The 14,524-nt window shown below is 47.3% G+C and overlaps 1 protein-coding gene across 4 annotated transcripts in view; it reads right to left on the bottom strand.

The window, feature by feature from the left end:
• brf1b (BRF1 RNA polymerase III transcription initiation factor subunit b) overlaps positions 1-14,524 on the bottom strand; it is a 458,569-nt gene that overhangs the window by 274,433 nt on the left and 169,612 nt on the right. For 3 of the 4 annotated variants that reach the window (XR_005463757.1, XM_038822063.1, XM_038822086.1), the window contains 2 exons: positions 13,727-13,758; positions 1,539-1,611 (listed from right to left, as the gene is read on the bottom strand). Coding sequence is in view for 1 of the 4 variants with exons in the window: in XM_038822063.1 (XP_038677991.1) it covers positions 1,539-1,611; positions 13,727-13,758 (105 nt within the window). In the remaining 3 variants the exon portion in view is untranslated. Of the gene's footprint in view, positions 1-1,538; positions 1,612-5,127; positions 5,150-13,726; positions 13,759-14,524 lie in introns of those variants that run through there. The other variant, XM_038822077.1, reaches the window with a different exon arrangement.

Below are 14,524 nucleotides of genomic sequence, written 5' to 3'. Positions count from 1 at the left end.
TCATCACTTTGCCGTTAATGAGAACTTGCAGTGCACAAATTACTGTCACGCTTCCTTTATTACAACAGTGACTACACTTCGAAAGTACTTCACTGGTCATAAAAGCACTCTGATACTACAAGATGGTAAAAGTCAAAGTCCTTTTTTTTCAATGCCCTTCAAGATATAAATAACTAATTAGCATTTTCCTCCATTATTTTCTCTTGCCCATCATGCACTCTGCAGACCGATATTAGTCTTTGCGTCTTGATACATGGTCACTGTTCAATTGTGAACATTCAAGCACAGGGGAATAATTATTTTTCCTTCAACTATCTGCAGCACCCTTTCCTCTGCCTGTGGAAAAGATTAGCTACCTCAATACAGACCAGGATTGAATCTTCCTGGTACGCATGGGCACATAAGGTGGGGACCACAAGTAGACCAAATGGTCCATCAAACCTACTCTGCATTTCAACACAATCATGAACGATCTTCAGCCTCAACTCCACTTTCCCACCGTCTCTCCATATCCAGATGTACGTAAATTAGGTTTCAACCTGGTAAAGCGACAACTCAGGACTACTTGCATGCCAAAAGCCAAATTCAGCATGCGTTAGACAGAGTGAAGCAATCCCACAACCAACGGATCAGATCTAAGCTTTGCATTCCTGCCATATCTCAGTTGTGAATGGTGGTGGACAATTTAACAACCAACTGGATGAGAAGGCTCTGTAAATGTCCCCATCCACAATGATGAGGGAGCACAGCACATCAGTGCAAAAGACAAGGCTCAAGCATTTGCTTCACCAAGCTAGAAATGTTGAGTGGATTATCCATTTAGGCCTGCTCCCAAAGTCTTCAACGTCCCAGATGCCAGTCTTCAGCTAATTCAATTCACTTTACATGATATCAAGAAACGGCTGAAGACACTGGATTCTGCAAAGACTACGGGCCCTGACAATATTCTGGCAATAGTACTGAAGACTTGTGCTCCAGAACTTGTCAAACCCCTAGCCAAGCTGTTCCAGCACAGCTACAACCTGGCAATGCGAAAAATTGTCAAAGAATGTCCTGTCCACAAAAAAAGAGGATAAATCCAACCAAACCAATAACTGCTCCATCAGTCCATCCTCGATCATCAGCAGAGTGATGGAAGGACTCGCTGACAGTGTTATCAAGCGGCACTAACCTCAGCAATAACCTGCTCACTAACACTCAGTTTAGGCTCTGTCCCAGGATGCTGCAGGAGACCCTCAGGACAGCACTGAGGCTGTACCTACACAACATGGACTGCAACAGTTCAAGATGATGGCTCACCACCACCTTCATAAGGGCAATTAGGGAAGGGTAATAAGCAATGACATAGCCAGCGACGCCAATATCCCTTATTCCAGAGAGACCAAAAGTCTATCTCTAGATCAGAGACAGTGTGTTCACCTCAAAACTTCACCGGATTTTATGCAGCCGAGGTAGGCTATGCTCACTAATGTAAACTGAAAATAAACAACGGTGCACTTATTAGCTACAGTGTATGAAAGGAATTATTGCTTACAGACCTATTGCTGGAGCATTTATACAAAGCTCTCTGGCCAGGAGAAGAAAAGTCTTTCCCAATACGTAGACATTCACCTGCAAGAAAGTTTAAGAACATTTTAAAACTGTAAGCTTAAATCTTTAAAATATACATCCTCTATCCTTTCTTTTAAACTGAGCCCTCAGCTGTTTTTAGCGGTTGAATATCTTTCAGTAACCTGCTGCCACAAAAAGGGCCGGTTTGGCTCATTTGACTGGACAGTTGGTTTGTGATGCAGATCGAGGCCAGCAGCGTGGGTTCAATTCCCGTACTGGCTGATATTATTCATGAAGGCTCCGCCTTCTCAACCTTGCCCCTCGCCCGAGATGAGGTGAAAAATCACCACCAGTCAGCTCTCCCCCTCAAAGGGGAAAACAGCCTATGGTCATCTGGGACTGTGGTGACTTTACCGTACTGCCACAAAAGAATATCTCAGGGCCAAATTGTCATCTTTGCCCAGGATTTAACTTCTTCCCCCCTATTTTTGTGAGCTGCTGCCCATCCACCCCACCTAACAAATTCCTCCTCCCACACTGTCCTTAGGCTATTGGCTGCTGTTCCACGAGTCCCTAGGTGGTACAAGTTTTATGACCAGTTTAGAGAAGGTAGACAAAAAAAAGTTAATGGTACAAAAATGAGGGGAGTTTGGGTGAGAGATACAGAAGAAATGTGAAGAAGCGTTGTTTTACACAGCGAGTAATCACCTGGAACTCACTGCCTGTGAGCGTGACGGAAGGAGGAGCAAGCAACAATTTCAAAAGGAAATTAGACCGGCAAATAAACATGGAGTGAAATAAACTTGAGAGAAATACACTTTTAAAACTTTTTCCAATTAAGGGGCAATTTAGCGTGGCCAACCCACCTACCCTGCACATCTTCAGGTTGTGGGGATGAGACCCACGGAGAATGTGTAAACTCCACACGGACAGTGACCTGGGGCCAGGATTGAACCAGGGTCCTCAGCTGAGAGAGAGAGAAATAAACTTGAGGGAAATAAAGTTACAATGGTAGGGGGATAGAGCAGGGGAAAGGGACTGATTACTCCAAGAGCCAGCATGGACTCCAAAGCGCGAAATAGCTTCCTTCTGTTCCATAATGTGTCTATAACTCCACTGTTGCTTCACAGCGCCAGGGTCCCAGGTTCGATTCCCACTTGGGTCACTGTCTGTGCGGAGTCTGCACATTCTTCCCGTGTCTGCGTGGATTTCCTCCGGGTGCTCCAGTTTCCTCCCACAAGCCCTGAAAGACGTGGTTGTTAGGTGAATTGGACATTCTGAATTCTCCCTCTGTGTACCCGAACAGGCGTCGGAGTGTGGCGACTAGGGGATTTTCACAGTAACTTCATTGCAGTGTTGATGTAAACCTACTTGTGACAATAAAGATTATCAGTAGTGGACTCGCCAACATTAAGGGCATTTAAATGGTCATTGGATAAACATCGGGATGATAATGGAATAGTGTAGATGGGTTTTAGATTGGTTTCACAGGTCGGCGCAACACAAAGGGCCTGTACTGCGCTGTAATGTTCTATATTATACTTTTCCACCTTTCTGTACCTCATCAAAGTAACCACTCTACAAGTGAGCCTAGATGGCGAATCTGTAAGGGATACAAACAAGTGGAGTGGGGTGGGGTGGGTGATGGGAGGATGGAACATTGTTGCATAAGCAGGTGAGACCACATCTGGAGTACTGTGTCCAGTTTTGGTCTCCTTATTTGAGGAAGGATGTGGTGGCATTGGAGGCAGTTCAGAGGAAGGTCACCAGATTGATTCCGGTGATGAAAGGGTTGATGTATGAGGAGCAATTAAACAGGTTGGGCTTATACTCGCTGGAGTTTAGAAGGATGAGAGGGGATCTGATAGAGGTATATAAAATATTGAGGGATTGATAAAGCAAATGTAGACCAAATGTTCTCCCTTGTGGGGCAATCTAGAACGAGAGGTCACAGATATGGGTTGAGAGGCGGTAGATTTAGAACTGAGATGAGGAGGAACTACTTCTCGCAGAGGGTGGTGAATTTGTGGAACTCGCTGCCCCATAGTGCGGTGGAATCTGAATCATTAAATGTTTCAAGAAGGAGATAGATATATTTCTGATTTAATAAAAAAAAGACAGGGAGGTGGATTTGAGATCAGGAAGAGTCATAGCATTATAGTGCAGAATTAGGCCATTCAGCCCATTGAGTCTGCACCCACCCTTCAAAAGAGCACCCTACTTCAGCCCACACCTCAACACTATCCCCGTAACCAGGTAGCCCAACTAAGGGCAATTTAGCATTGCCAATCCACCTAACCTGCACTTCTTTGGACTGTGGGAGGAAACCGGAGCACCCGGAGGAAGGCAGAATTGAACCCGGGTCTCTGGAGCGGTGAGGCAGCAGTGCTAACCACTGTGCCACCCATGATCTGATTGATCGGCAGAACAGACTCGAGAGGCTGAATTGCCTACTTCTGCTCCTAATTCCTATGTTCCCGTATTCCTATAGGTGGTCTTTGGATGAAGACGAAACCTCATCTTTGACTTGGTGGTCCACGTGGTCGAATAACCTGTTGACAGTTGTTTGGGCTCAGGTACGAATAGCAGCCATTCGGTCCAGGTTGATCTGTGTGGAACTGCAATCCAGGAGTAAGTATCTTCAGTAAAGGATATACCCAATCTGTTTGGGGAGGCAGTAGGAATTACTGAACCCAAACAAACCTCTGGGAGAGTGCAATCTAGAGGGAGTACTGAATGTGTCCCACTAAGGCCAATATGGAAGGTCACCAAGGTAAGTGTGAAGGATCACCAAGGCATTTGTCACCCTTAAATTTCAAATTCACTGAGCTAACTGGGGTGTAATTTCCCATCCACCTCCTTTCCAGAGCCATCCAGGCAATGTTACTGACTGGATGGAGTTGCCACCCCTCTCCCTCCTTCCCCACCAGCCCCCTCCCACCTTCATGTCTTCCCTCCATCACCACCCCCTTCCCGTCCATCTTCCCCCCACAAGCATCCTTTCCATTCCTTTCACCCCCCCACACCAGCAGCCCCTTTCCATTCCTTTCTCCCCCCCACCAGCACCCCCTTTCCATTCCTTTCACCCCCCCCCCCCACCCACCCACCAGCAGCCCCTTTCCATTCCTTTCTCCCCCCCCCCCACCGGCACCCCCTTTCCATTCCTTTCTCCCCTGCCCCCACCAGCACTCCCTTCCCGTCCCATCTTCCGCCCCCACCACCCCCTCCCCGTCCCCACCACCACCCCTTCCCATCTTCCCCCCCCCCCCCCACCGACCACCCCCTTTCCGTCCCATCTTCCCCCCCACCGACCACCCCCTTTCCGTCCCATCTTCCCCCCCCACCAACCACCCCCTTTCCGTCCCATCTTCCCCCCCCACCAACCACCCCCTCCCCGTCACATCTTTCCCCCCCCCACCGACTACCCCCTTTCCATCCCATCTTCACACCCCCCCCCCCCCCCCCCCCCACCGACCACCCCCTTTCCGTCCCGTCACCCCTCCCCCACCACCACCCCCTTCCCTGCTAAAATTTCTTTACCCTCGAAAACGTCTGGTTAAATTTTGAGTCTGTTACCTTAGAAACAGCCAGGATAGCTTTGGCGTCCAGCCACCAAATGTAACGCAGCAAGGACATGAAATGGAGCGGAAAAAAAGAACACAACAATCTACGACAGCAGCATTTCGACCCTGCTCAGTGCCTGGACTCATCGTTTTTTTTTAATAAACATTTTATTGAGGTATTTTTGGGTTTACAACAACAACAAAATAAACAATGTGCAAGAATCTATAAAGATAGTACAAAAGCCTGCTTCCTCCCTTACAGGTCCCACCTTTATTAACCCCCTACTCTAAGCTAAACTAACCCCACCCCTTCTGTTGACGATTAATTTTCCACAAAGAAGTCGACGAACGGCTGCCACCTCTGGGCGAACCCTAACAGTGACTCTCTCAAGGCCAACAGAGAAAGCTAGCCATGTCCGATAGCCAGGTCTCCAACTTCGGGTGCTTTGAGTCCCTCCAAGCTAATAGTATCCGTCTCCGGGCTACCAGAAAAGCAAAGGCCAGAATGTCTGCCTCTTTCTCCTCCTGGATTCCCGGGTCTTCCGACACCCCGAAAATCGGCACCTCTGGACTCAGCGCCACCCTTGTTCTTAACACCGTGGACATGACATCTGCAAACCCCTGCCAAAATCCCCTCAGCTTCGGACATGTCCAGAACATGTGGACATGGTTCGCTGGTCCTCCCGCACATTTCACACACCATCTTCCACCCCAAAGAACCTGCTCATCCGGGCCACTGTCACACGAGCCCAATGAACGACCTTGAATTGTATCAGGCTGAGACTGGCACGTGTTGTGGGGGGGTGAAAGGAATGGAAAGCGAGCAAACTTTGAAAAATTGATTCTATTGGTTGACAGACCATGAATAAAATTGGCTTTGATTGAAGACCAAAATTCAGGGAATAATGACCATTCAGCCCATCAATTATTATTCTTTTTTTAAATGTACCCAATTCTTGTTTTCCCAATTAAGGGGTAATTTAGAGTGGCCAATCCACCTAACCAGCACATCTTTGGGTTGTGGGGGCGAGACCCACGCACGCACGGGGAGAATGTGCAAACTCCACACGGACAGTGACCCAGGGGCCGGGATCAAACCCGGGTCCTTGGCGCCATATGGCAGCAGTGCTAACCCACTGCACCACCGTGCCGCCCTCCCATCAACTATTTCAAAGAGTTGTTGGAGACTATGGAAGAAGTTGAAGAACTGCTTTAACACAAAGGGGTATTTGTTTCACAAAATTTAGAATATCATTTAACGGGGAACAGAATACAGTGTTAAAAATAACTTGCAATTATGCAGCCCTTATAAAGTAGAAAAATGCCTCAGAAGCGTCCCAGAGTGACAGGGGCCTGGTTGGCTGCAGCTAGTCATACAATATCCATAGAATCCCTAACACAGTGCAGGAGGCCGTCATTCCGTCCATTGAGTCTGCACTGACCCTCTGAAAGAATACCCGACCTAGGCCCACTTCCACCACCCTATCCCCATAACCCAACCTAACCTGCACACCGTTGGACACTAAAGGGGCAAGTTAGCATGGCCAATCCACTTAACCTGCACAACTTTGGACTGAGAGAGGAAACCGGAGCACCCGGAGGAAACACACACGGACACAGGGAGAACGTGCAACCCCACAGTCACCCAAGGCCGGAATCAAACCCGGATTCCCTGGCACTGAGGCAGCAGTGCTAATCACTGTGTCACCGTGCTGTCCATATGGCTATGGCCATCAGTGCTGGGGTGAAGGGTTGGAGGAATTCACAAAATGTTCGAGGCTGGGATTGGATAACTTAAGGGAGCATTGGAGAGGTGGAGGAGGTTAGTTGGAGAAATGGGGAGAGACAAGAACATGGAGGGATTGAAACATGAAGTTGAGAATTTTATACTGAAGACACTGGAGGACTTAGAGCCAGATCTAGCAAGGACAGGAATGATAGGCGAGTGGGGTAAGATACATATAGTAGTTTTGGACAAACTTAATTTTACAGAGCGTAGAAGGTGGATTCTGTCTGTAGATTCCGGGGTGCCAAGGACCATGGTGAGGCTTTTAGCTGCAGGTGAACCAAGTAAGGGTGGATAAGGCAAAGTTACAGAGGAGAAAGTAGGTGGATGGACAGGATATAGAATTGAAATTTCAGCTGGAGGTTGAATATGATGCACAGATTGCAGACAGTCTGGTTCATCCCGAGAGTGGACAGCGATGGGAATGAGTTTGTGTCATGGATGATAAGGACTCTTTGGTCTTCCCAATATCTTGCTGGAGGAAACTGAACCTCATTCGAGGTTGGATATCAATACAAAAACAAAGAATACAAGGAGTGGATAAAGAAATGGGATTACAGGAGATAGCTCATGTTCAGAAGTTAGAACAGGTGCAATGGGCTGAAGGACAATGGTAATAAAAGGACAATGCAATCATGACTAGATCATGCTCTTTCCTGATGATGGTTGAGGGATAAATATTGGTCAGGACACCAAGGAGAGCTCTTCTTCCACATGGTGCCAAACAACAATTTACCCAATGAGGTGAATCCACCAGAGTGGGGACCTCATCTGAAAGATGGTAAATCTCAGGGTGTAGCATTCTCTCAGTCCTGACCTGAAGTGCGAGCCTGGATTATAGGCTCAAGTCTCTGGAGTGACACTGGAACTTGCAACCTTCAGATTCAGCGGTGAAAGTGATACCCACGGAGACACAACTGAGGCCTACGATAGGGACTGTTGGCCTGTTCCTGTGAAATCATACCCCTGAAAGAGTGAGCAGCTTTGGGGAAAAGATATATCGGTTTTCAGTTGAAGCATCTTCTTGGTGAATGCAAAAGATCCCATGATAATGTTTCAAAAGTGTTCATCTCAGAGCCCTGGCCAACATTTATTCCTCAACCACCACTACAAAAATACATAACCTGATAAAAACAGGCCACAGGGCATACATGGAATATTGTCCCACAAAAGTATAACATAATAGAGCAGCATAATTGTAAAAAAAATTCCAATTCAGCAGCAATTTAACGTGGCCAATCTGCCTGCCCTGTACATCCTTTTGGGTTGTGGGGGTGAGACTCACGCGGACACAGGGAGAATATACGAACTCCACACGAACAGTGACCCGGGGCATGGATGGAACCTGGGTCCTCAGTATCATGAGGCAGCAGTGCGAACCACTGCGCCACCGTGCCGTCCAGTATTTGATCCGATATTGAGCAGTTGCCAATCAGAAACATAAAAAAGGAAAACTCATCTCCCTGCTATGGGGAAAGCAAGCAAACAGCTCACTCAAACAGAGCAGCTGGAATGACTAAAATAAACCAGGCACCAGCTGCATTTGGGCAAAATTTACCAATGTCGCTTGGCCAGGTTAAAATGCAAACAAACGGCAATCTAAATTAGTCCTCCACAGCTGTTGCTGGCTGCGGCAAAGCAATCAGCAAAAATGTGACTTCAAGAGGGCTCGAAAGGGCAAATCCTCACACCGATTACAAATTGCAACCTTGCTAAAAGGGTTGTCACAAGTGTGTGCCCGCATGAGGAGGGGGTGCCACGGGGTGTTACAATGTCAAATGCCAGCCAGTTCACTGTACCGGCTTAATCATCTCCTCCCTCAACCACTGACATACTGTGGCTGAAGCTTGTGGCAAAGATGCACTGCAGCAACACGGGCATCTTCACAGTGCTTTCCAAACCCCTGCTCTCTACCATCAACAAGGCCAAAGGTGGCAGATGCACAACACCAACACCATTAAATTCCCCTCCAAGTCACACACCACCCTGACTTGGGAAATTTATCATTTCCAAATCAACGCTAACTCAAAATCCTGGGACAGCCTTCCTAACAGCACAGCGAATGCACCTACACCAGACTGCAGTCGTTCAAGTTGGCAACTCGCCACCTTACCAAGGACAATTAGGAATGGGTTTTTAAACAAAGCTGATTTTGCTAATGATGCCCACATCGAAAGCATGAATCTTTGATAAAGCTTCTCAGTGCCTTCTGCAAGGGCACATTCTTCAAAAGCAAGTTAAGGTTATGGGGAGAAGGCAGGAGAATGGAGATGAGAAAATGATCAGCCGCAATTGAATGGCGGAGCAGACTGGATGGGCCGAATGGCCTATGTTTTATGGTCTAAGACAAATAGGCTTTCCCTCCTGCATGCCATCACCGTCCACGGCAAACAACAGCAGGTTGTGTTTATGATGCTGCAGTATATAATCTTCCGAACCCCTCATCTAGGCTCACAACTCTCACCTGGGAAACTATCACCATCACTTGGCAACATTTTCGTTGGCTATACTATAAAATCTCAATATGGGGGCACGGGCCAAACTCTGCTCATCAACAGATTCGTACAGCCTTCATGCACACATTTTTACAGCCTCTAGCCTCAATGACTTCAACAACTTGAGTTCATAAACCACAGCTCCCTTTTTCTCAGGTATCAGGTCCTGGTAATGGTTTCATTGTAACCATTTAGACCTCCTCCAGATCCACATATTGAAAGGCTGTTAAGCACTGCTGCCTCACAGGGCCGAGGACCCCCGATAACCTTTCAGCCCCCCTTGTTAATCAAGAATCTGTCAACCTCTGCTTTAAAATATTCAAAGATGGGGGGGCACGGTGGCACAGTGATTAGCAACGCTGCTTCATGGCGCTGAGGACCCGGGTTCGATCCCGGCCCCGGGTCACTGTCCGTGTGGAGTTTGCACATTCTTCCCGTGTCTAACTGGGTTCCACCCCCACAACCCAAAGATGTATAAATTAGGTGGGTTGGCCACGCTAAATTTCCCCTTAAAATAATCGGCACCAGCTGTCCAGTAAACCTCTTGCAAAACTCCACCGGGAACCCCTCTGGCTCCACAGGGAACCTTACCCATTCGCATCCGCCCTCTCGATGCCAAGACCTCCACTGGGCCCAATGGCTCATCGAGATCCTCACACTCTTACTCCCCCACCTCGAGAAACTCGAAGCCATCCAAAAATTCCAACATTGGCCCGAAGGTGCCAACGACTTTAGCTTCGACCAGTTTCAGATTGAAAACACAAATCTCCCTCAGAATCAACTGCCGCATGTCCAAATCCAGCATTGCAGTCAACAATCTCCTCATAAGTGTTACATCATCCCATTTTGGGGCATAAACATTCACCAACATAACAACTTACCTTCCAGCATCCCAGTGACTATCACATACCTACGCACGATCCGCCACGACCCTTCGCACAAGAAAACAAACCCTTTGGTGAATTAAGATTGTCCCCATCCTGGCCCTACTATCAAAGGCAGAGAGTGAATCACCTGGCTCACCCAATCCTTTCAGAGTCGGGACTGACCCCTCACCCGCAGGTGGGTCTCCTGCAAAAGCACCGCTTTTCTTCAATTGACAGAAAACTCTCAAGCGTTTTACCGGGCCTCCCAGACCTCTAACGTTCCAAGTGACCAGTCTGATTGGGGGGTCTCTCACCTCACCCCCCTCCCTCTAAAAGTCAGCCATTTCCATGGAAGGATTATCCCTCCTTACTCCAAGTTCCTGGAGTAAAAGCCCACCCAAGATGTCCACCAACCCCATCCAGAAGGTGAGACAAAGAAAACTCCCTGGTCACCGTCAGCACTCTATCGCCCCCCCCCCCCCCCCCCCCCAACTCAAAAACCTGCAAACTAACTACCAGAGAACAATGCTCCCTCCTCTCCAACCCCCCCCCCCCCCCCCCACCAAACACACTACGCACATTGAAACTTGTCCGCAGCCCCTCCCCCCACCTCACTCTCATTCATTAGCTAAGACCTAACTGACAGTGAGGTACCCTTTGGCCATGTATTGTCCATATTGTTGCCCTAACCAATACTCCCGACTAGTTTGGCCCCCTTGTCCCTGCTCCTACAGCATATACACTCCAACACAGAACAATAAACCCCAAATAACCAAAACTATATACACAATAATGAAACATCCCCAAGCAATCCCATTAAAGTGCCATTCAAACCCTTTCAATTAAGTCCAAGTCCTTGTTCCTTAACAAAAGCCTCCATCTTCGACATCTCGAAAAAGTGATCTTCTAGTTATACGTAACTCTCAATCCCTTGACGGGTACACCACTCCAAAACGCACTCACTTCTGTACAGTGCCGACTCTATTAAAGGCCAGACGACTCTTTGTGAGCTCTGCCCCAAAGATCTTGATAAATTTGGATGCTGCTTCCTTCCCACCTCAGTCCCGGTTTTCTTTGGCCCATTTCAGGAGTCACTCCTTCTTCCGGAAGCTGTGAAAACAAACTATCACCCTCCATGGAGACTCATTCACCCGAGATCAGTGCTGGAGAGTCAGGTGGGCCCTATCCAGCTCGGGGGGGACGACATCTGTTCATCCACCCTCAAAAACATTGCAAACATCTGGGAACAGTACTTGGTTTGCCTCGGGCCCTCTACCCTCTCCGGCAACGATCCTGAGGTTCTGTCTCCTCGACCTTTGTCCTCGGGACCTTATTCCTCTCCTCCACCATCAGCATCCCGGCTTCCAGAGAGGCAATCTGGTCGCTATGCCGCCACCCCCTACAGTAACTCTCCATGCTCTTTAACGGCCTCCGAAGTCCTTCCCAACTTCTCTCCGACTGGGCTCAGCGTCTCTTCAATAGATATTTTGAGGGTCTCCATCAACTCCCTTCCTTGCATTTCAATTAGCATACCAAATTGTTTTTCGAACTAGAGTGCCATTACCCCAGTCAGCGTTTCCACTGTGGTAGGAGCAGTCACACTCGCCGAGCTCACCACCGGCTTCCTTTCTTCCAATGAGCTCCGCACTCTCTCTGGCTCCGGCGAAAGACTTCCACTCGTGCCCTCCTTTCAAACAGACTTTTTCGCAGTTTTCAATACCCTTTTATTGAGTACAATTAGATGGGTCAGGTTTATCCATGAATTTCCACTGGGAACAGGGCAAAAGGGACCAAAAAGCAAGGACCTTTGCGGGAGCAACCTTCTGTGCGACCCTCTCCTCCATGCCACCACCAGATGTCCTCTGCTTTGATCGTCTTAAGTACCTTAGATCACGTCATGAAGTTTTATATTCAAGAGAATGAGTCTAATATAGACAGGGTTGTTGCCATAATTTAATCCTTTTAGAATAATTGTATTCCATATAGATAGCAAACTGAATTGCAAGAAAAAGACAGAAGAACAAATGAATTAAGAGTAGTCCACTCGGCCCCTCGAGCCTGCGCCGCCATTCATTAAGATCGAGGCTGATCTGATTGCAACCTCAACTCTGCATTCCTCCCAACCCACGATTCACCCCATCGATCCAAGAATCCACCCAGCTCTGCTTTAGAGTCATAGAGGTCTACAACACAGAAAAGGCCCTTCGGCCCATCGCGTCTGCACTAGTCCAAAACAACCACTTAACCACTCTAATCCCATTTTCCAGCACTTGGCCCATTACCTTGTGTGCCTTGGCATCGCAAATGGACATCTAAATACTTCCTACATGTTGAGGGTCTCTGCCTCCACAACCCTTTCAGGCAGCGAGTTCCAGACTTCCACACCCTCTGGGTGAAAAGCTTTTTCCTCACGTTCCCTCTGAACCTCCTGCCCCTCACCTTAAATCTCTGCCTCCTGGTCATTGACCCCTCCACCAAGGGGAAAAGTTTCTTTCTGTCTCCTCTATCTAGGCCCCTCATAATTTTCACCTCAATCATCTCTGATACCACCGCCTTTTAAGAAGAGGGCCAAAGACTCACAGCCGTCCGAGGGAAAAGGTTTCTTCTCATCTCTTTTGTTTCATGAATTCAGAGTACCCAATTATTTTTTTTCCAATTCAGGGGCAATTTAGCGTGGCCAATGGACCTAACCTGCACATCTTTTGGGTTGTGGGGGTGAGACCCACACAGACACAAGGAGAATGTACAAACTCCACATAGCCAGTGACCACTGTGCCACCGTGCTGCCCGTTTCTCCTGATCTCTGTCTTTATTTTTAAACAATGACCACTAGTCTGGATTCTCCCACAAGGGAAGTCACTCTCGCCATGTCCATCCTGTTAATAACCCTCAGAATCTTATATTACGTGAAATACATGCTCAAACTAATAAACTGTTAAAGCATAATCAGGTATCAAATAGGAGGTTATTCTGACACTAACTATGAATTCACCTGGACACAGGAGGCGGAGGCAAAATTCTCTTGACAGTGTTTAAGAAATAATTGGATTTTACACTTGGGAACTGCAGAGTTGTTTGCATACGGATTATCGAAATGGACCACATGGCCTTCCTTCATCTGAATTCATCTCTTTAGTGACCACTAGCATGAGTTGGTGACCCCAGCAAGATTTAGCATTCCAGGACAGTAGAACATTGGGGGTGGAAAGGCGAGGACAACAGTTTCCTGTGGACACCAGCCATGGTTTGGGGCATATTGCAACAAATAGAGATGTCAAGGAGTGTAGTTTGTAAAAAAAAAGTCACATATAACCTGCTGCTCACTCACTGTCAGCTTATTTTTGTCCAAATTTAACATAAAAATATGAAGTTGATAGCGTCAGGAAATGCAGACAGGTGCCACAGATTTAATGAAGAAAAAAATCAGGACAAGTAAACTATTTTCAGTCAGCGCATTGTACGTACCTGCAATAAGTCACTGAGATCCAATAACATGTCTTGAGGATTTAGTCAAGGAAGATGTAAAGAAAGAAGATGACACAGTCCAGTGACAACGCAATGAGATCAAAATGGAGACGCCCAGACAATTCAAACACCAATTGCTCCTTCCAACAAAAGCATTACAATCAATGGTCTGGTGAGCCAGATTTGTTTATTAGTGTGGATAGTGGCATATATCTGAGCTGTCAATGCTGGTGATACATCGCAAGAGTGACATTTAGGTTCAGTGACACTGCCTGCAAACCTATCCCAACACATGGAGCTGTCTATTTGCTTTATACGCAGAAGCATAGAAACAGGCTGTCCAAGCCCAAAGAGCCCATGTGCATATGTATCCTATAGCCTTAAGCAAATTTAGCCACCCTGCTCCTGTATCCCTTCATCCCCCAAACCAATCTAATCTTGAATGTAGACACTTTCTACCTGAAACTGAATTTGACATCCTCTCGAGTCTGAAGCTTCCTGTTCTACACTTCTGACAATCTTGTGTCAGCATACCCCATATGGAGTCCTCCTCAACTATTAGACAGTCTGTTTATCTACCTTCTCCGAGACCTCCATAATAAGTATTTCTGTCATATTGCCCTGTAATCTGCGTTGGTCTAACTAAAAACTGTCCCAATTTTTTCAAGTCTTTCTTTGTATATTTATTCTTCCTTCAGTGCTGCACACTATTTTAAGAGTGACACGCGTTTACAACAGGTCATATTTTGAAAATCGGGGAAGAAATCTTCACAGACTGAGTGTCTGAAGCAGTACTGC

This window comes from Scyliorhinus canicula, chromosome 2 (assembly GCF_902713615.1).
Source record: "Scyliorhinus canicula chromosome 2, sScyCan1.1, whole genome shotgun sequence".
NCBI classification, from domain to species: Eukaryota; Metazoa; Chordata; class Chondrichthyes; order Carcharhiniformes; family Scyliorhinidae; genus Scyliorhinus; species Scyliorhinus canicula.
Note: the sequence above shows the minus strand (reverse complement) of the source record. Positions and strands in the feature narration are given on the sequence as shown.